Here is a 23,500-nt window from a genome sequence, read left to right as displayed (position 1 = left end):
GGCAGAGGGTTGTAGGAGGCCATCCCAACTGAAAGAGGAGTTCATGAGGGTTGTGCACAGCCTCCTGAGCTATTTTATCTAGCAGTGGGTTGCGGGAGGCCATCCCAGTCAAAAACGAAGCTCAGGAAGCCATTTTAGCTGACAGAGCTCTCGGGCCACAGGTGCCCCCAACACAATGTCGTCAAGCTGGCCATGCCCTCCTGGCCATGCCCCCTCCAGCCCTCCTGAGGTCAAACACAAGCCTGATGCGGCCCTTAATGAAATCAAATTTAACATCCCTGGTCTAAACTGTTAGGAACAGTCTTCTGAAGATGCCAGATTGGTCCATCCAAGTATAATTCAACAGTGTCCATATTCCAAGATATTATAATAGGATTTAATAAATGTCTTTGCTTAAAAGCATTGGTGTAAGCTCCTCCACCATCTTTTGAGGCACTTTTTCCCAATGTGGCACAGTCCAAACTACCAAGAATTTCTAAATCCTGTTTCCTGAATTCTCTCCTATCCTCCGAGACAGCAAAACACTAAATCTGCTCCAATAACTCTGTGACATCTTTTCAAATAATTGGTGGTGACGATCATATCTCTTTTTAATTGTTTTTTTTTCCAAAGGGTGAACGTGTACAGTATATAATCAGCATGCTGCCTAATCATCTTTCATTATGGCTCTTCCTTGATGTTCAAATTACTTGCAAATTAGAATTAGCAACCTCAACTCGACTCAATTCAAATTAAACCTAGCAGATGACAACATTTACCTTTTATCATTCAATTCCTCATACAAATTGGTCCATCAGATCGTACTGTCTGTCCTCGTAACTAAAGACGTTGCTTTTGAATTTCATTGCTGAATAGCTAAAAACATCAGGTGTGGTATATCTCCCACCTGAATATTAATTAATGCTTTCTAAACTCATATTTCCCATGGTCACTGTTTCTTTGATGTCTTGATTCAATTTGCCTACAAAACTACTTTTTCATGCTTTACTCCAGTCAGCACAGTGATGGTATGCTAGTGGTTCGGACAGGTTCACTTGAACGGGTAGCTTAAAAAGACCTCTGATCAGCTGAGAGGAGGAAAACAAGCCTCCGACAATCAGCTGAGAGGATAAAAGATCGAAAAGCACATGGGAGGTTGGGAGGGTCACTCCTAGCTTTTCGTTTCTTCATCCTCTCAGCTTGTTAGGGGTGCATGCATCTATGCACGTGCACACACGATCACCCACCGAACCAGTAGCGACTAAAGTAGGATCCCACTACTGAGTCGGCATATTTGGCCTCTAACCTAGAGAAGTATGTCATGTGTCGTTCCCAAACTAGCAAAGTTATTTCTTGGATTGAAGATTCAGGGAAACGTATACTAATACAAGGCTTCATCCATTTTTCAGTATGAAAGTTCAACTCCTGATAATTCCGTGGAGCAAATGGAGAAAAGAGGGGTGGGGAAATGGATGAATGAGTTTAAAACAAGATCCAAATTGAAATTCTAGGAACAGACTCATTGTTATTGCAATTCAAGATTCTCTCTGATGGCTTCAGGGATATACTTTGGATAGACGGGGATGTTCAGAGTGTTTCAACTTTCAGGACCTCCATACAAGACCACCCATTGCTGAGGTTACAATGACACCACTGTGGCTGCTGAAACAGGGCAATTGAAAGCCTCGCTTCTTTTTAACACATGTTGCATGCAAAACAGACATGTAAAAAGAAGCGATGCTTCTGCCACCTGGTTATAGTTTGATGTCATTGATCCTCTTGTCCTGTCTCCCAAGACTCAAAATTTTATTTATTTATTTTATTTGTCAAGCACGTAATAGATAACAGATATAATTAGAACATGATTATGATTACATGAAATGGGTACAAATAAAAGGTGACAAGGATGTAGGCACATTGGTGCGCTTATGCACACCCTGTACAGACCCCTTAGAAATGGGGTGAAGTCAACAGTAGGCAGTCTAAGGTTAAAGTTTTGAGGGCTTGGGGAAGAAACTTCAGAGTCAAGTAGTGCATTCCATGCATTGACAATTCTGTTACTGAAGCATATTTTCTGCAATTGAGTTTGGAGCAGTTTCAGAGGTGGTATTCAGCAGGTTCTGACCAGTTCTAGAGAACTGGTAGCGGAAATTTTAAGTAGTTTGGAGAACCAGCAAATACCACCTCTGACTGGTTCCGCCCCCATTTATTCTCTGTCTCCTGAGTCCCTGCTGATCGGCTGGATCTTCTTTTGTTACCCTGCACAGGAGAACAGAGCTGGAAAGCAGGTTAGGGAATAGGTGGGGAGGGAACGGGATTTTGCAGTATCCTTCCCCTGCCACACCCACCAAGCCACACCCACCAAGCCACACCCACAGAATCAGTAGTAAAAATTTTTGAATCCCATCACTGAGTGGTTTAACTTAAGTTTGTATCTATTATGTGCTCGTGTATTGTTGTGGTTGAAGTTAAGTAGTCATTGACAGGTAGGACATTGTAGCAGATAATTTTATGTACTACATTTAGGTCAGACTGAAGGCAGCATAGTTATAAGTTGGTTTAAGCCTAAATTTTCAAGTCTGGAGGCATAGAGTATTCTGTTCCAAGCAGAAGAGTGGAGGACTCTTTTGCTCTTCTTGTGAAATATCTCTGGACTCTCTCAATTGTATTAATGTCCAAAATGCATGTACAGTTAAATACATATATCAAGTCCGCATCCTTATGTCCTCCAAATGCTTTGGATTTCAACTCCAATGTTTGTGTGGTGACTGCCTTTCTTTCTTATTGTTCTTTCTCCTGTCTAGGTAATGAAGAGTTAGTTCAACAGGTTCTCTTCGATGCCGTAGTTACCGCACCTATGGAAGCTTATTGGACGACCTTGGCCCTCACCATGTCCAAGTAATTACACACTTCTTGAGCTAAGAGACGTCTTGAAACAATCCACCTTTAGACTGCTGCAATGTACTCTACCTGTACCTGTCCAGAAATAGTGTTCAAAAAGTTCAATAGATAGATCAATGATCAACAGCAGCTTGGTTTTTACCTGTATTGTACAAATTATCACCTTTGGCCATAAGGATCTTCCTGCAGTCTTCATTTCTTTGAAGGGCCTTACCCTGGATCCCACTGGCATTTGGGTACATATCTGGCTTTATCCAGAATTGTTGAGACAAATTGGACTTGTGATCTTGCCTAGAAAGCTGGTTAACTACTGTAAAATATGACCTGTTTCCTAGCTTGAGATCTTATGGCACAAAGGAAATTCAACCAACCTTTCTATGATTTAATTTATTTTAGCTTAGTTTACTTTATTGTCACTGCATCTCATACAACGAACTCAAACACCGTCTTTAGTGCACATCATGACCATGACCATGAAAATAAACACAAACACACATCCTTCACCCTTCACACATTGAACTGGAAACCCCTGACGCCACACCAACACTGCACTATACTGCAGAATTCAAAAGAGCTACTGCCCTGGGATAGAAGCTGTTTTACAGCCTATTTGTCCTTGTCTTTATTATTCTGTACCGTCTGCCAGATGGTAATAGTTCAAAAAAAGGGTTCCCAGGGTGAGATGGATCTGTGAGAATGTTTTGGACTTTCTTAAGGCAGTGGGATTTCTGTCTCTCATTTGCTTATACAACTCTCATTTTTGTTCTGCAACAGTGAAACTGAAGATGGTGTGCAGATGGCCTTCATGGGAACTCGGGCTGGTCTCATGAGGAATACCCTGTATGTAGGAACTGAAAAACTATCTAACAAGTGAGTTTTTTGGATATGTATTTTTGAGATATGTCCCTTCTATTATCTTTCCGATATAACTATGAAACACTATATCTTACTTGTAATTTCTCAGTTTTCCTTTTGGCATCCACCGAGGCACAATGTAACCAGGTCTCCTCCACTTGCTATGCTCCATGGTTTGTGAACAGCTGGCATCTGGAGACATCGTCTTGGTTAGTAGTCTGTCGTTTATGTGAAGGGGACACTAACAGACCTTTCCACAAAATTCTAACCTCTAAGGGATAGAAGAAGAGTGAATGATCAATTTATTGAGTATAATATAGGTTGTCATCATTTAGAATGGTGCAATAGCCTAGAGGTAAAGATGCTCCTCTCCCATTTGGAAGGTTGAGAGTTCAATCCTAGGCAGCAGCAGATGTTTCTCTATCAGGGTGCAAGGAGAAAATATCTGCTGTGAACTCCGGATAGGTGTCAGGAAGAGCATCTGGCCAGTAAATGCTCAGCTGCACTCATTTGCCCTGACTCCACTCCAAATAAATAAATAAATAAATAAATAAATAAATAGGTAGTCCTCATGTAGCAACCACAATTGGGTTTGGCAGCTCTGTCATTAAATGAAGCAGTTGCTAAGTGAGAAATCACATGACTACAACTATGTTTCCCTTTCTTCCCTCCCCCATCCTTTGGAGTGCTCATCTGAGCACTGTGTAATTAACAAGAAGAAGATTGATGTTTGTATTTACATTCATTGGAAAAGATAGGAGGATTACAAGAGAGTTAGCAGACATATAATGGGGAATACACCAGACTGTCTGCATAGCTCTTGCTTTTGCCCCATTGTGTGCCTGGTTTCACTATTCACTCAAGTCATGATAAAAGAAACTCTTGAAATCATCAAAAATAAATACCGACCAGCTAAACACCTCATGGAACTAGCAGAACACTGCTTAACCAACACATATTTCATATACAAAGGACAAAGATGCAAGCAAATTGAAGGAGCCCCTGTGGGATCACCATTGTCACCCATCATTGCAAAACTGTTCATGGAAGAATTCGAATCCAGAGCCCTAGCTAATGCCACCCACAAACCCAAACTATGGTTAAGATACATCGATGACACATTTGTGATTTGGCCCCATAGAAAAGAAAACCTAAACAATTTCCTAACACAGCTAAACAGCACACACCCCAAAATCAACTTCACCAAGGAAACGGAAACAAACAACTACCATTCCTAGATGTACTAATCTACAAAAAAACAAATGGCACACTAGGACACACCATATACCAGAAGGAAACACACACCAACCGCTACCTCAATGCCCAATCCCACCATCACCCAGCACAGATAAACTCTGTGGCCAAAACACTAATCACCAGAACCAAATGCCTGGCAGACAAGACACACATAAAGACTGAACTATGCACCCTGACTAAAGTACTGACAGCCAACGGCTTCCACAAAAGCAAAATCACCGGCTTGATCCACAAAAACACACTGAGACATAATGGAGATCTAGAAGATGAACAGACCCATGGAACAGCTGTCCTGCCCTACATAAGAGGTACTACAGACAAAATCAGTAAGATACCGCACAGACATCACATCAAGACTGCCTTCAAAACACACAGAAAAATAGCAGCCATCCTTAGAAACCCCAAAGATAAAATCGACCTGGAAAACCAAGGCATATACGAAGTCCCCTGTGCATCATGCCTGGCCACATACATTGGACAGACCAATAGAAGAATAAGTACCCGCCTGGATGAACACAAAAATGCAGTCAAAAAGCTGGAACACACTTCCTCACTAGTCCAACACATGGAAGCCACAGGTCATAGCATCAACTTCAATGGCACCAAAACCCTAGCCACTATAGAAAACCCCAGCCACAGAATTATCAGAGAAGCCATAGAGATTGAAGACCAGAAAGCATGAATAGAAGAGATGATTCCACCAGACTGTCAATTATTTGGAAGCCTGCACTCACAAACAAAAAAATCTCCACGCCACAAGCCAGGCAAACACCTGGGCACAGACAGATCCCCCCTGATACCTCCAGCTCAAATACACCCCAACCAGGCACCCAGATGAAACCTAGCTTCCTAACTAATGATAGCCGTCCATTTACCCAGAGCCAAGCTGCACTAAAGGCCTCCAATACATGAACACAATGTTGCCAGCCAATCAAGAGACAAAAAGAGCCAAAAAACAGACAGGAGATATTAGAAACACCAATCAAGCAGAACACAGCAAACTCCAAGACCAATAAACACAGACCAAGACTCCCAACCAATCAGGGTGAAGAAAAAACCATTCTGGCACAGCAATAGGCTGCCCCAAATTTAAACCTGAAACCACTATAAAAGCCGGACTCACAGATGAACACTATACAGAAGCCTGATGATGGCAGATGAGATTCTGCCGAAACGTTGCTACAACTTTAAAAGCACAACTACAATGACGTGGGAAAATACCCGAACAAAGCTGAATGCCATACATGTAAGTACCCGCGAAAACTTAAGAAAACACACACACACATATATATATATATATTCATATATTTTTGACCCAAAAGGAAGTGTACATACAAATGTACTCACTCACTTGGCTTCCCTTTCATGTGAGGGATAATAAAGCCTAACATGTTTTTTTAAGCAAGCCGTCTTTGCATAATGTCTAATAAAAAAGGAAATGCTACTTCATCATTAGTATAGCTAATGTAAAGTCAACTTCTCTCTCTATCCCTCCCTCCCTCCCCTCCTTCCTTCCCTCCCTCCCCTCCTCCCCTCCCTCTCTCCCCTTTCTCCCTGATCTCTCAGCAGCTTCGTTCCTCCCTCCTTCCCTCCCTCCCTACCAATAGCATCTTGATAAAAGCAATTGGAATAATATAGGGTGGTGGGTCAAGTCACCAGCTTTATTCCTGTGATGCAAGGTGACATCCAACCTGCACAATAAAATCAGTGGGTTTCATTACACCCGTTGTTTTGCATATTTTCTTTAACTAATGGGACATCTGTTGTTCTGATACAATTTTCATTCTAGATCTTATACAATTTGTTGTGGTTAACATCTGTTATGGTACAGATGTTAACAACAGAATCCTTCAGATAACAGATATTGCTAGAGCTGTTCTCATGTACAATGATCAGACCTTCTATCTAGACAAGTCTGTTTCATCTCTTTATTCTATTTATTTAATTTCTATAGCTACCCATCTCCACAAGAGATTGTGGCATTTTCTTTATCAATTTGTTGCATTGCTATCATATCCTCAGTGCCAAATATATATTACTTCAGAACATAAAAAGACCATGTGCATCTCTGTAATGCATGTTCAGGAATAAATGCATTGAAGAATGCAAATACAAGCACATATCCAACAGCATGATCTGTAAACCCTGCCATTGTAGATATGAAGGTTCATCTAATCTGCCAAATTGTTCCTGTTTATATGTCATTCAGATTCAAGAAATGTTTTTGGTACCCTTATAAAATGGAATTGTGGGGAATCTATCATACATAGGAAAACTGTCGGAATTTTTTAAATCAATGTTTGCCCCAATGAATTTCCTTCTTCCTTTAAGCAACTGTTCAGCTTGTTGGCATTTAGCTATTTGCAACTAAAACCAGCTGAAAAAATAAACTTGTCTGTTTGATGTGGGCAACAGCCCCATCTGGCGGAGAAAGTTACACCTGGTTTTCTCATTTGGATGGCTTTGAATGCTATTATTTCTTATTTTCAAAATGGTGATGTAATTTTGAAGTTTTATAATTTGGTAATTTGTTGATGTGAATGCACAGAGTTTAGAGTTTTCTGAAGTTAGGTTTTATTTAATCAGCTTGATTGAGCTTTTATTCATTAAACAAAATCTATTAGCAAAAACAAAATTTTCAGTTATCTGAGGACACATATAACAATGCAGAAATTTGTCTGTTTCTATTATTTTGTTCCATACTTAATCTGCATCTGAAGTTCACCCATCTGCAACTTTGCTTTCCAAAACCATGCTAGGGACAAAATTATTAAACTACAGAACTGAATGGCAACAAATGTAATCTAATTAAGAACAGTAATACTAGTGATTTCTAACCTATTTCTGCATGACAATCTTAACCACAGCAAATTGTCATAATAAATTGAAATATAAGAAGAATGGCATATATTTGGGAAAGAATGTTATGCTTTGTTTTAATGGTTGTTTAACTTGGGTTGTCTTGTTTTATTTTTTGAAATTGTTTTTATTTAATATTATATTTTATAAGCCGTCCAGAACCCATTGAAGTTGAAGGCTATAATAAACCTAAATGACAACATAATTAGAAGATGTACTTGCACTGAAGGAAAACTATCCCTGAGCTTCCAAGGAGATTTGACAACAAAGTTAATCAAATTTAGGCATGATGATGTTCTCTCATTGATGTCAATGGGAATCACATAGAACACTCCTAAATTAAAATGAATTCTCGAATTTGCCCATTGTTCTTATCAGTTTGTTACCAGAAACACCTGGTTTTTTTTCTATTAGTCTAAAGCATTCTTACCCTCATATTATTATTTTAACATTGAGAATCATTCGGAATTTAATGTTCTTGATAATTAGACATCTAAGGATAATTAAGTAGCACCTAAGAACTGTTAAAAGTAATTGAAGCAATGGTGAATAGTCAGAAAATAAATTGCAGTAACATTATTATTATTTATTTATTTCAATCCTCATCAGAAAGGTCAGAAGTAGCTAAGTGATCCACATATTAACTCAATAGCAGTAACTCCCTACTGCAAATCACAAATAACACGATGGTTTGGGGAAGAGAGGGAGGCAAGTAAATTTTGAAACGCACATTGGAATATCATACTGCGAACTCTGCCTTTCTTGTACTTTGCATCATGATGTTGCACACAAATACCAAAAGGGGCAGAATTTGTATTCTGAAGTCACAATGCACATTTCATTATTTTGACAAAATCTTGGCTTGCTGTAGATACTTCTGCTAGATATCACTCGTTCACCCATCTATCTCTATTAGGCAGTTTTGGGTTTTTCATAAGAATGTACTTGGTTGAACCAAACATCATGGTTACTGATATTTGTTAAGTGCTGCCAGTAATCTCTTTAATCCCACCCAGCCATCTTTCTATTCTAGTTACATCAATCTTGCCAAGTTTTATCATGTTTCTGGTTCAACATTTGTTTCTGCTCGCCTCTCTTAGTATAAAATATGTTAAAGTCAGCTTTTGGATTAGATCAGGACTGAGTGACTGGTTGTTCTTACATTTACAATATTCAAATCTATAATCCAAAGAGATATTTCTTTCTTGCTTTTCTTTGCTCTTCTCAGCATCCAGTTTCCTAGCTATTTCTTAATGCTGGAGCAGCATTATTTCAACTGCTTTGGCCTTTGTTCTAATGGAAAGGCCCTTATTCTGTATGATCTCATCAAAGTTTGCTGTTACTTTTCTCACTAGGATATTTTCATTTCTCCAGTGTATTATCCATATTTATATGTTTCTGAGTCCCCAGAAGGCAGAACTGTCTACCAACTTCAAGTCTTCGTTGTCAGTATAGGTTTCACTAAATACATTGATTAGCGTTGCTTTTATTTTCTTAATATTTAAGCAGTTCTTAGTTTTTATTACTTTTTAAGCAGTTCTTAGTTTTTATTACTTTCACCTAGCATGATGCTGTCTGCATGGTTCAACTGCATAATGTTCACTTTCCAATTTTGATTCCCGCTCTTATCTCTTCCAAGTCTATGCTTCTCATGGATTGAAATGATATACAGTCCTCAATTTATGACTATAGCTGAGCCCACAATTACAGCTGTTGAGTCATGACAATTGTTAAGCAGGTCATCATGTGACTGGACTTGATTTTACTACCTGTTTTGCAGCAGACTTTCAGCAAATGCAACAGTCATAAAATGAATGTGGCAGTCCTTAAGTGAACCCATTGTTCCCTATGAGTATTTTTGCCTAACAAACAGAAGTAAACCCTGGTTTCCAGCAAAAACATAAAGTGTGGTCCAATGACCACGGGACCATGGGACGAAAGCCATGAATGCAGGCCAATTACCAAGGCCCAAAATATGATCTTGTGACCACAGGCAGGTAGAGGGTGGGCAGTTGTCAGAACTTCCAATCTCAGCTGTAAGTACTTTTTGAGTGGTTCATCATAACTTCGGACAGTTGCTAAGTGACCAGTCATAAGTCAAGGACTATCTATAAGGATTGTGTGCATCCTTATCTCACTTATTTTCCTGTTATGGGTCACTCTGTTTCTTAGAATTTCTTATAAAGAAGAATAAGAATTTCTTATGAAGGTATCTTGTTCTTTTGTAAAGATTCCTAAGAGAGAACAATCAGATGTTCTAGCAAACTCATTAGTCTTAATATATTCTATACTCTTCACATGATGCACACAGACAAAGGCCTTGCTGAGGTCAATGAAACGAACACAATTTTTCCAGTTTTTTTGTTTCCTCTATTATCCATTTTAATATTAACTATCCGATTGAATCAGCAGTCTCCTAAAAACACACACACACACACACAATGAAGTCAAAATGACAATGCTTTCACTATGAATCATCGTACAAATGCTGCCACTGTGTATTTGTCTCTTGATATCTATCTTTATATAATCATAAACTTTGCCATTTAACTCCATTGCCACCCTTACAAACATCCTGGAGTTCACATCCCTTTACCTTCACATTTTATGTAGCATTTTTCTTTCCGTGGATTGCTCTCATCTTCTTAGTAAGTTCTTAAATAAAACTTTGAGTGAGGAATTTGTGCAACAGTTCAGTGGATACTATTGCAACTTTCTTCTACAACCCTGTTTGTCAAGTGTCACAGTATAATCTTTTCAACTTCTTTAATATCACTAACTTCTATCAAAATTGTTCTGTGGTACCTGTGCTTACCAAAACTACCCGTTTGGCCTATTTATCTGATCTTCTTTAAAAGATCTTTAATTTTAAACATTAACTTAAACAAAAAATATTCTGCTTGATGATATTCTTGACTGAGATACCTGTCCCTGTGCTCTCTTATTTGATGTTGAAAAGCAGCATTCAAGTCAATGTAAACCCTTTTTATTTTTATCATGTTACTTCTCCTATCACGAAAGCTTGTATCAAGGACATTTGGATATTTTCCTCTGAAACATTTACCATATATATATTGCCACATTTAGCGTGTGTGTGTGTGTGTGTGTGTGTGTGTGTGTGTGTGTGTGTGGTTTTCATATTGTTTCTTATCCCTTCCCAAAGGTCTACAGATTCCATTTCATATAAGTTAAGCGACTTGAATAAATTCTTTACACTGAATGTATGCTCTGTGTTATTTGGGTCATGTTTTGGTTTCTTAAATCTAACCCATGTAGCCTATGGAAGTGATTGATTACTTTGTACCTCTCCGTCTTCAGTTTCTTATTATATAGTCTGTTTGGTTCCTATCAGTAGTGTCCAGGTAAAAACCATCCATCTAAGATGTTGCTTAGATGTGGTAGAATCTGGAGCTCAGTTGGGGCAAGGAGTGAAAAGCTTGGCTAGCCTTGAGTCACCGATGGAAAGGAAAAGACTGTAAGATGAGCCTCCCTAAAGCTTCACAGTATTTATCTAGTAATTATGTAGTGAGTACATTAGTCTGGCAAGATTCCTGTCAGTAGACTAGTAGCAATAAACATACCACTCTGATCAACTCCTTGGGTTATTTCTGGTTCCTTATGTCTGACATTGGAGGAGGTATTAACAATAAGCGATGAATGTTTCTAAAAGTCTGCCTCTTACACTATTGCATTTAGCCAATTTAAATATCTGTTTGTCCAACTTTCACCATTAAAGACTACATTCTTTTATAAGTTTGCACCTGGCATATCTTGTAATTCATCACAGAATTCTTCAAGAATTTCCAAGAATTTTGCTTCTTCCACATTTCCATGCTATGTTTTACTGAGTTATAGCTAGATGCATACTTAGAAATGTATTTTGTGTGAATCACTGCCATTCCAATCCTTCATATGGAGACATGTCCTGATTATATATTATGTAATAATCTGGCCTGGGGTTATTGTATTTTGGGGTTTCTTATTTGATTTGAGTTGTGATGCTTTTAGTATCATTTTCATCTGAGATGTCTCTGTAGTTTTAATGCTTTATCTGTCTTTAGGGATTTGGTGGTTTTGTATAATGCTCAAAGTTCATTGAAGTTGGGCAGCTATTACAAACTTGAATAAGTAAATAAAATAAATAAATTTAGATTGATCCTTTCTAGCCCACCTAGGTGTCTTTAGTCTTAAGATGTCCAATAACTTTCTTTTCTACTGTGAAAAAGCTTGTTGAAAAACTTTTGTTTTGGACCAGCAATAACCAGACTAACCCAGATTCAATAGACACTAAATGCTAGAAATTTAGACAATTGATTGGCGGGGAGGGGAAATGAGAGTTTTGTTTTTAAAAAATAATACTTACAAATAACAGAAAGGGAAGTTGTAAATTATAAATTCCTGCAACTATTGTAGGAAAGAATCTGAAATAAAATAATTTTCTATATTATTTTAAGAGTCGTGGTGGCACAGTGATTAGAATGCAGTACTGCAGGCTAATTCTGCTGACTGCCGACTGCCAGCAGTTTGGCAGTTCGATCCTGACTGCCTCAGGGTTGACTTAGCCTTCCATCCTTCCGAGGTCAGTAAAATGAGGACCCAGATTGCTGAGGGCATTATATGCTGACTCTGTACACTGCTTAGAGAGGGCTGTAAAACACTGTGAAGCAATGTATAAGTCTAAGTGCTATTGCTATTACCTATTATCAATAAACACTTTTTCTGTGCTATTATTACTCTCTGTAGAATGATTCTCCTTTTTCTAGAGAGCTCAATCTGTGTATCATCTGCAAAAAAAGTTAACATAATTGTCAGGCCTTGAATACATTGTCCTGAGATTAGGAGAAAATTCAATAGTTGTTGAGAAATTGTAAGATGCCAGTTTTATAAGACAGACACAATTTCTGAAAATGAAAATGGAATTAGAGATGATTCTCTATAAAAACCATTTGTGTTGGCTTATTACATATTTATAATATTGTGATATTAGGAAGGGCATCGTATTAGATATTGCAAATAGCAAGTCCTAGATTTAATTTTGGCATTTCTCTCTTTTTCAAACATCAGAGAATAGGTAATGGGGGGGAATTACCTTAGAAACTTCTCTGAAATCATTCATAATGATCCTGGCTCTAGGCACCTCTATTTTCAAGATTTAGGTCGATTGGTTATCTAAGGGCCTTTTCAATTGCCATAAATCAGTTTGATCTTGATTTGGCATGCATGCTGCATATTGGATTTAGAAAAGTCTGGTGTAATTTTTAGCCTCATAATTATTTTCTTCCTTGATTGCTATAATGACTTTGAATTTCAATATAAGTTCCTCTGCAGATCTAATTAAGTCGAATATAAATCTTTTACAATTAGATTCACCACAAAATGTTCATCTCAAATTTCTAACTTTTGTTCACAGCTGATCATATGAAATAACCCCACCAAAAATCAAGGTATTTAAGAATGTGAGAAGCCAATGAAAATGTCTATTTATAATTATATATTCACGCATGAAAGCAAACGTTAGATGTTATAGTCATTGTGAGACAATCATTCATGAATGGGCTTTTTCCTGGAGTTTGCTGAATTGATTGCAATGACATTCTCAAAATAGAGCAAAAAGTGCCCTCCCTAAGTTTGGAAATGAGGTATGAGATAGGTGAATCTTCCTTTTTCCCTACTGTTCAAATATATTGCTGCAAAAAGGGAGAATTTTCTTATTATCTTTTCCTCAATTTCTTTCAGTGCTTATGAGCTGGCAAGTTCTGCAGCATGCAGCAGTCCGTCCTTAGCAAATGATGGCGTAGAAGACCCATAATTTGCCAACTCCCATTGCCATCAGTGCATGTTATGGGGTTGTGTGGAGTTTTTGGGTACCACTTTAAGGGATTCTCTTTGAGATAGGTTGGGATAATAATGGAGTGGAGGGAGCATAGTTAATATTTCTTAAACTTGCCATTTCTTTGACTCAGAGCTGTGCAAAAGAGACTTCCGGGGAACTGTTAAAACATTATTCCGTCTTACCAACTGGACATCCTTTCTCTTCTCTTTCCTATTCTTTACTTATTTGATATGCCTCCCACTCCGGAAGTCACCCAGTTTGAAAAATATGGGGGTGGGGGGAGAGAGAGAGAGAGAGAGAGAGAGAGAGAAACAGGTACAACAGTTCTTTTTAAGGGCTGCTTTTTTGGAAAAAAAAGGAAGGAAGGCAAAAGGGAAGGAAGGAAGGAAAGAAGGAAGGAAGGAAGGAAGGAAGGAAGGAAGGAAAGAAAGAAAGAAAGAAAGAAAGAAAGAAAGAAAGAAAGAAAGAAAGAAAGAAAGAAAGAAAGAAAGAAAGAAAGAAAGAAAGAAAGAAAGAAAATATAAAGGAGCAGGTCCACTGGAACCACCTTTATTTCCATCAGTTACAGAGAAAATGCTTAATCCTCCAATCCTTCTCCTTTTGTGCCTTCTGACTACAGTTCTCTAGATGCTTATAGGACATATTTCAACGTGTCTATTTAGTGCACATCAAACAATCTATACCTAAATGGCCCATCATTACAATAGAAGATACTGGGTGAAATAAATGTTTCTATCTTGCTCTAAGTCAGTATATTATAATTGCTTTAAATTAAACTATTGTTGCTCAGCATATTTTTTTCACAAAGGATCAGTATTTCATGCATGTGTGATGCATTCTCACATTAGACCTGCATATTGCACATTGGAAAAATAAAGAGAATGGTGGGATTTGCAAAGATAAATTTGCATTACTCTCTGAGGGATTTTCAGATATGTAACAGGCAAGTCTACAGATCAATTCTGTGTATTTAGCTGTATATCAACATGAGAGTATTTAATGTTCACGACTTTAATAATTCAGGCTTAAAGCATGCCCTGTATAGTCCATATCAATCTTGGGTTTCAAAATATTTGGACATTTTGTTTTGATTGGTTATCCTGATTACTTTGTACACTTTAAAATCAGGAACATGGGATTTATATAGTCAAAGATTGCCTTGAGAACCTAATATACCTATCTAAATCTGTCCTGGGAGACACAGTTTATTTAATATGCTAAAATGTTTATAAAATGAACTATAAGCTGTAAAATACAACACCTGTTCATTTTTCCAGGAGTTCTGTAATGGATAATAAAATGACACACATATTTGTGTACAACATACTGTTGTTAAAAAGAAAAAAGACATACGCTGTGAATGAGATGTACTTCACCCTATGAATGAGATGTATCTCAGTCCATTTTGGAATGGTCAAAATAGGAGCAGGGAGCTAAGAGGAGCGAATGTAGTTTGCATGTTTACCAAATAGTAAAACATACTTTCTTCAAATAGAATTTATCAGCAAGTCTAAGGGATGCATATCTACACAGGGTTTAAGCAACAGACCATTACGTATTAGTCAGTAAATTCTTTCTTTTTATTTCATTCTGCAACCATCACCATTTGCAGCCACTCCTTATATTAGTCAGGTTGGAGTAGTTGTGCTGTACCTAGAAACACTTGGAAGGTGGGGGCGGAGGAGAGAATTCTAATAAGACATCCCCAAGTAGAAAGGAAATCACCCTCCTGAGTAAAATAAGCTTTTCACTTGTCTGCATGGATTCTACTCTTAATAGATGCTAGAGCATTCATGGATCACGTTTCCTGAACAATTGGAAGATTTAAAAAAGGGAGAGCAAGACATGCCAACTTAAAAGAAACAGCTATATATAAAATCTGTATTTCTGAACATGCATAGAGATAAATGAAAGTCAAGTATTGAAGCATTTCTCCCTTTTCTCACTACTTCTTCTTGTCCCGAGTCTTGTCCTCCCTTCCCTCAAAAAAGTCCATGATCCTGGACTCCTACACTCATCTGCTTTTCTCCAGCCACACCTTTTACCCAGGGGTGGGATTCAATTTTTTTTAACAACTGGTTCTGTGGGCCTGGCTTAGTTGGTGGGCATGGCTTGGTGGTCATGTGACTGGATGGGTGTGGCCAACTCAACATCACTCACATTGAGGCATGCATCTCCTCACGTGGCCTCTCATGACTGTGGGGATGCTGCAATAGTCATAAGTGTGAAAAACGGTTATAAGTCACTTTTTTCAGTGCCATTATAACTCTGAATGGTCACTCCACACAAGTAAAGTACCAGCAAAGGAGGGGAAAAAAATCTCCAGAGAAGTTCCTAAGAGAGGAAGTCTAGTCCTGCCAAGAATGTAATAAGGGTTAACAGAGAGGCAGTTTCTGTAAGCAACACCAGAATGTTTCCTTCCTGCCTTCTTCCTTACAGGATTAGGCCAGTAATTTCTTCTAACAACGGGTTCTCCGAAATGCTTAGAATGTTAACAACTGGTTCTAGCGAATAGGTGCGAACCTGTAGAATCCCATCCCTGATTTTACCCTGTCACAATGTCTTTTGCCAATACAAGCGGGGCAGATGCAGAAGCTTTCCAAAGTAGGCTTCATTCTTGGCATGTCATTGACACCCCTAGTCAACCTGGAAGCCTTGTCAGCTTGGTGGAGTGTGACCTGAAGCTGCCTGAAAAATATTTCATTCTATAGTTGGGTGGATCTCCATTCATGTTCTTGGCCTCCTAGAATTAATCAAAGTACGTGTGTGTCACACAGAGGAAGAACAGATGGAGAGCACTGGAGATGTACAGCACTGACTACTTGTGGTTTCTGTGGGCTTCTTCTTCTGATTTCTCATTATCCAGCTCAAGTTCTGGAACATGGCAAATCCCAGGAAGGAAGCTGAATGGGCACACAATGAGAAGGAGTATAATATGCTGTCTATGCTGTGCAGTACAAAGCAAGCAATAGAAGATGCCACACAGAGATATCCAAGGAACAACCCAGAAGTACAAAAATGAAATATCAGAGTTTTGATAAATAAAGAAGTGAAAGAGGTGGATGTGTAAAAGGGTGTGTGTTTTGCACACCAGGACACTTCATTGGATCAAAAGAAAAATGGTTTGTTTTTAAAATGTGCTTTGAAGATCATGTGATATGATCGTGTTGCTTTTCTTCCTTTTTTTTTTCAACTCCAGGAACTTTTTGACCAGTTATGATAAGGAAAGCATTTTCACCATGGACCACTTCCCCCTTTGGTATCGCCGAGCAGCTGAACATCCTCCAGGGAGCTTCATTTATAGCCTTTCTTTTGAGGAAGAAGCAGGTACCTACAATGAATTATTGTGCCTTGAAACAGATTTCAGTGGATGCAAGAATATTTCCAGTCCTTGCTTCACCCAACCAATCAACCAATCAACCAATCAGTGGTGGGACCATTAATTTTCCATGAATGGAGCTCACAACTGATTTGTGCTGATTGTTTTATAGGCAAAAGAGTGCCACCCCTGTTCAATAAGCAGCTTTCTGCAAATTCAAGAATATCCCAATACTTGTAGAGATATAAAGGCTTTGGGACTGGAGCATTTGTGGGCTATCTCAAGTCTTCTCCTTGTCTGAAGAGGAATGACGGAGAACCAGTCTACTGACTGACTTTTCATTCTGCTATGGTTATCAACTCTGTTTCCTTGTGGAACTATCTTCACTCTACCATTTCTTCCCCAGAAGTCCAGGGAATGCCCATTTTAGCACACTTGCTTAAATTGCAACTGTACATCGCTACATCTCACCTTTGCCATGGCAATGTAGTACTGCATGTTTGCTTACAGTGAAAAATGATCCATGCAGAATCTCTCTGTAAGGCAGCCAAGATTGGTCCAATGCAAAAATACTCTAAGGATAATTTGTGTCACATGTTTTCATTGATCACCCAGGCACAAGCACAGCTCCCTAGTCTCAGGAAAACCCTCTCAAATAGATTCCCCATCCCAATATTAGTCAACATTTAAAAACTTAGCAGCTGTACTCATCTGTCCTGGTGTTCAGGGATTGTGTAGACAAGCCATTATCAGGTGGCTCAAGTGCACTGTTTGGGGGTGGGATGGTAACAGCAAGTTGCATCAAGATTTAGGCCTATTAAATTAGGTTCTAGAAAAGTCCAAGAGTGCTTTTTCAGCAGGCAACTAGAGTTTCTTGTTTTTCCTTTTGAAGACATTTCTCTTCTCATCCAAGAGGCTTCTTCAGCTCTGACTGGATGGTGGGGAATGGAAGGATTTATACTCCTTGCAGACAGCAGGTCATTTGCATTCTTTTAGAGGGTCGTTGAAGCACTTGGAGGCTTATCAGTATCCTCAGAGTCACCTGAGTAGAGCTGATGGTTTCTATAGTCTGCATTTTTTCTTCTTCTCTGGAAATCCATTCATACTTCCATGCCATTTGAAGGATGTCCATCCCAAATTGGATAGCTCAGTCATCTAGGTCATGGTTGTCCCAAAGGTGCTATTTCAGGAGGCAACTGGACTTTCTTGTTTTTTCTTTTGAAGACATTTCGCTTCTCATCCAAGAGGCTTCTTCAGCCCTGACAGGATAGTGGGGAACGGAAGGGTTTATATTCCTTTTAGACAGCTGGCCATTCGCATCCTGGAACCAGGAGCACTACTCAGGTGATCCTGAGGACACAGATAAACCTCCAAGTGCGTCAATGACCCTCTAAAGGGATGACCCTCCATAGCCTGCTTCTGTTTGCTATTCTTCCTCCATCTTCATGACACCCTAGGGAAATAATTTGGTTCTTCTATGATCTTGCAGCAGACCATGAACAGATTTGAGTTTTTTAAGAGTGAAGGTCTGGCAAGGAGATCCCATGCTTGCAAACCCTAAGGCAGCGAACACTTGTGTGTGATTGCACCCAACAGGTATTTCAGAAATGCATTCAGGGAGGGATGGAGAAGGAGAAGGCCACTCCAGATTTTGTAAACAGGAACTGCTCATTCCAGTCTAACAATCTGTTGAGCTTTCCTTAAGGTTGCATATGGAAGATGCTCAATCTAGAGCAGATAGTCAATGTACATTATGCAGAATATGCATTAAAAGGGGGTGACTCCAGGAACTTTAGATTTTAGACTCGGGAATCTTGGAAAGCCTTCTGCTCATAAAAGATTATCTTTCTAGAGATACTGGATAAGGACATTGTTGATAAATAAGAAACTAAAATGTAGTGAGGAGAAAGTTTACAAAGTCTGGAAAATATAGGGTGGTTAAAAGTGAATCTAAAGGTTTGTTTTCTTCTCTCTTTTTCTGCACTCAAGCACCATGATGATGGTGCATAATGCGCTGTGAATCTTTTTTTGGTATTGTGGTGGGAAGACAGGTGGGTGGAGAAGACAACAACAAGGAAGGCAAAATTGGAGAGCGAAGAAGGTGAACTGGAAAATTAAAGCGCATGGAGGATTTGAATAAAAATACGTGAACTTTTTCTTGCTCTTCAATTTCCTTTTCATTTAACTTCAGCAGCTATCAGTTTATTACTATTTAAACTAGTCAGACCAATACAGCTGGATTCTAGGATTCCTGAGATTGAAAGCTGAAAAACCTTGAATCAAGATTTAATGAAGTGCCTCTTCAAGATGGCTCCACAAAGCCACACCACTTTGCAGAGCTTCAGTCAACAGAAGTGACAAAACCAAGATTGATGATCTTGTTTCATACCTGACCTGACATATTCTGCTAGCTTGGAGCGCTTCCTCTGAAGTTTTATGCTGGCCAGTTAATTCTGTTATGTTATATTCCCTTAATATTCTCATTTGTCTGGTATCTTAGAAATTAAAAGTTACCAGTTCCATCAAATATTGTGGCTCCACTCCTCAAAAATAAGAGGAAACACTTTTCTTCTCTCTCCATCTTCCTGTTGTCCATAATATGGCAGCTTGTGATTGTCCATAAATTGCATAACCTTTTGGCTGGTTATTTTCAACACCCACCCACCTTCTGTAGCACTGTGGGCTAATGTTATAAACGCATCTAAAATTAATCTGCCAGCATCCTAATGTATTATTTTGGACAGGCGTTTCAGGAAGAAACATTGCATAGTAATAGCAGAATGCTGATGGGAAATGCCCTCATTTGACCTCATCCCATAGGTCATTGTCCACCCTTTCTGTCTCCCTTGTTTCTGTCTATTGCTTTAGCTTCTTCTTTTCCTTGAGATCTTGTCCATTTCATTTTTCTCAGATTCTAATAATAATGGAATTTATTTATTTGTATTTATTTTATATCAAATTTAGAAACAATCCATCTCGATTATAGAGTGACTCTGGACAGTGTACAAGTAAAATAGGAAAACATAAAAACTGAATTGCTCCATTGCTGTAACAGGAAAGATATGCATGATCTTGGATTGCACCAAGGGTCTATCTTGCCTCTCACAGAACATCCCACAATATATGTTAGGATCCAGGGGGATGCCCTACAAGAAGTCATAACATGGTAGTTGGGTGGTGACTCCCATCTGTCAGAAATGGTGTAGGGTCTCCTGCTTGGGCTAGATCAGTGGTCGCCAACTGGTGGGTTGCAAGAAAATGTTGGTGGGCCACAGAGAAATCTCACCCCCAGAGCACCCCCCAAAGCAATTAATCCAGGCTGCACAGAAGCACAAGGTCGCACAGCCCACATGGTCCGCAGGAACCCTCCCCGCCCACTCACTCCTTGCCCGGCAAACTTTCCTGCTAAAATTGCTATTTTTCCTTTTTCTGACCATCATCTGTTCTGCTGTGCCAGGAGATTTAGATTAGCTAGGAAGCAGGAAATAGTTGGATTTCTTGCTTTCTAGCTAAACACAGACAAACCTCCCTTAGGACTGAAGGTTTTATTATTCAGTGCAGACTCACGGCAAGCAAATTTGAGAGACTGAGCTAGCCGATGGCAGATAGATAGATCACTGAGTGATTCTGTGAGTAACTCAATCTGTGCCTGATTTTGAATAAAAGTTGCTTTTTTTAATTAAAAAAATCAATATTTACATACATGGTGTGTTGTGAGTTAATTTTGTGAGTTTGCATGCTAGCAAATTTTATGTGACAGACTGAGCTAGCCAATGGCAGATAGATAGCTTTCTGAAAGAATCTGTGATTCTGTGAGCAATTCAATCTGCCTGACGGCTTTGCCTGATTTTGGGTAAAAGTTGCTTTTTTTAATAAAAAATTCAATATTTATATAAATATTTATAATATTTACATACAAGCCATGCCCAGCCAGTCACATGACCACCAAGCCACACCCACAAATTAGACATGCCCACAGAACTGGTTAGTGGTCCCTGAGATTTAAAATTATGAGTTTGGTGGTCCCTGAGGTCCAAAAGGTTGTCAACCCCTGGACTAGATGACCTAAAAGGTCCCTTCCAACTCTGATTATCTGTTATCTGTTATGTCGCACAATCAGCTAGATATTTAGACTGGATTGGCATTGTTGTCTACTTACCAAGTTCTTCTGAAGGCCCTGAGATAGACAGATGTTGATATTTAATAGTGTTAAAGGTATTTTTGCAAGTTGTAAGCTGTTCCAAATAAATCTGTCTTTTGCAATTTTGATGGCTCGTTGCACAATCAGCCAGATGTTCAGATTGGATTTGGCATTTGTATCCATCTATTGAGTTCTTCCCAAAGATCTTGGATAGGCAGATGTTGAAGTTTGATGATGTTAAGGGAATTGTCACAGGATGTGAGCTGTTCTGAGTAAACCTGTCTTATCATCTTGCTGCGTGGTTTTGAAGTTGTTTGCTCGTCCTCAAAATTGCATATAGAAGCAAATGAGCCCTGGAAAGGATCTTTAACTACCACATGATCATAAAATAGGCATATTTAGATATTCCCGTGAGTCCCATTGGGTCATCCTTTGAGATGAAGGTAGTAACGTATGATGTGACTAGATTGTCACATCATTAAATTCATATTAAATTCTAGGCTGACCTTTTTTTTTAACCTCAGCTCTGGAAGGCCACATTATTATATAGAAAGAGTATATACTGTATCATAAGTAGAAAAATAATTGTAATGACAAACAAACTACAATAATAAGTCAACATTTACTATATCTAAACAGATAAAATTACCACAGGCAGGCAAAAAGACAGTGGGAACAGGATCCAAAGGTGTATTTTTCAAACAGAGACTAGACTTTCTTGGTTTTTCTGGAAGACTTTAACTGATTGATGGGGAAGGGAGGATTTATACTTTTTTCAATCAGCTAGTTGTTAACACTTTAGAAGTCAACAGAGAGACAACTTGAATGACTGAGAAACTTCATAGACAATGGGAGTGGAAGTAGCTACTGACTTCCTGCTGGCTTCCCCATTGACTTTGCTTGTGGGAAGTTGGTAGAGTGCATCAGAAATCACAATCACATGACCACATGGGTGCTGCAACAGCCACAACTTTGCAAATAGAATTGTCTGAACATCATAGAAATTTCAATTCCATATGAATCCTGGATTTTTTATGCATTTTTTAAAGTTAGTGGATTGTAGGCACCTTTATTAAAAAATGTTGCGGTATAATGCACTGTTTGAGCTAACCTGAAAGTTCAAACAGAAAGATAAACATAATGAGAGTTTTAGTAGCATATAGATGAATGCTATCCCAAAGGAAATTTATTGAAATAAGGGCTGATGCAATGTATAAAGACTAATGCACTTAGGCCTCTCCCAGATCTATTTCCAAGGATTTTTTTTTAAAAGGCAAAAAAGCTGACGCTAAAACTGAATGAAGCTGCAAAATTATGTTCAGGACATATTGGGCACTAAAGATCAAGCCAAGAATGTGACAAGTGACAAGTGTTGGAACCGTGAAGGAAGAGAAAGAAAATCCCTTCTGTTGCATGGAACATTAAGTAAGCAATATACCAGAAAGAAAGTCAGGAATAAAAATCAGGAAAATATAATGGTGAACTGTAATGGTTCTACTAAAAGTAGAGGTGATGTTCGTTGTGGAATGAAGAACTGGCAATGAGTAGTTCTTTGTAATATGGACAAGGAGAGAACTTGAGATCACCTACAAGCACTCCATACAATAGTTCCTCATAAGGGAAACACAAGATAGCAGTCTCTGGCAGGGTTAGAACTCTGAGAAACAAGGGAACAGTTATCTTGTTCACGCCATACTTGCACCTTTTCAAAAGATATTGGCTTTACATGTTTCCTTTTTAATCACTTTTGAAAATTGCTTGTTAATTGCTTCTCAGCTATTACAAACCTTTGGATTAACAAGTTTTACAACACTACCTGAGTTTTCTTTAATCCTTGGCAAAACAAGTTTTAAATAAAAATTTAAAGACTTTTAAAAAGTTATTTTGGAATAAACAGAAGAATAATGATTAGAAGTTTGGTTTGGGGTGTTACAAATGGACTAAAAGTCCAGGTAGAGTTGAAATAATATTTTGTAATTAATTATGAGAATCTTTCCCATAGGAAAATGCCTTTATTTAGAATTCTTTTAAAAAAGACTTGATTGGACACTGAGTACTTAGATTTGGCTTATCAATACAGAATGTAGAAAAATACCTTAACATTGGATGTATTGAAGGATATTTTTGAAAAATGGTCCCAGAAGTTAATTTTAAGAATATATGATTCTGTAGATAGACTGTGTTTAAAAAATGCTATGGAGGAGGAACAGGTTTTACTGGTCAAGACTGAGACTAATCAGAAAGTGGATTTTAAAATGACAGGCTGTATGGGAAAAGTCATGCTACACTAGACATATAAATAAAACCAAATGATTAAAACCTTAATGATTAAAAGAGATACACAAATAATAAATCA

General features: G+C 38.4%; 1 protein-coding gene across 1 annotated transcript in view; it reads left to right on the top strand.

The window, feature by feature from the left end:
• The window catches only part of CACNA2D4 (calcium voltage-gated channel auxiliary subunit alpha2delta 4), a 160,656-nt gene that overhangs the window by 51,348 nt on the left and 85,808 nt on the right, over positions 1-23,500 (top strand). Inside the window, exons 24-26 of the mRNA XM_087935075.1 lie at positions 2,784-2,877; positions 3,655-3,750; positions 16,884-17,011. Coding sequence (XP_087791201.1) covers positions 2,784-2,877; positions 3,655-3,750; positions 16,884-17,011 — 318 coding nt within the window. The remainder of the gene's footprint in view (positions 1-2,783; positions 2,878-3,654; positions 3,751-16,883; positions 17,012-23,500) is intronic.

This window comes from Pseudonaja textilis, chromosome 5, assembly GCF_049901715.1.
Source record: "Pseudonaja textilis isolate UNSWEBS1 chromosome 5, rPseTex1.2, whole genome shotgun sequence".
Lineage (NCBI taxonomy): Eukaryota > Metazoa > Chordata > Lepidosauria > Squamata > Elapidae > Pseudonaja > Pseudonaja textilis.
The sequence above is the reverse complement of the archived record's forward strand: the minus strand, read 5'-3'. Positions and strand labels throughout refer to the sequence as shown.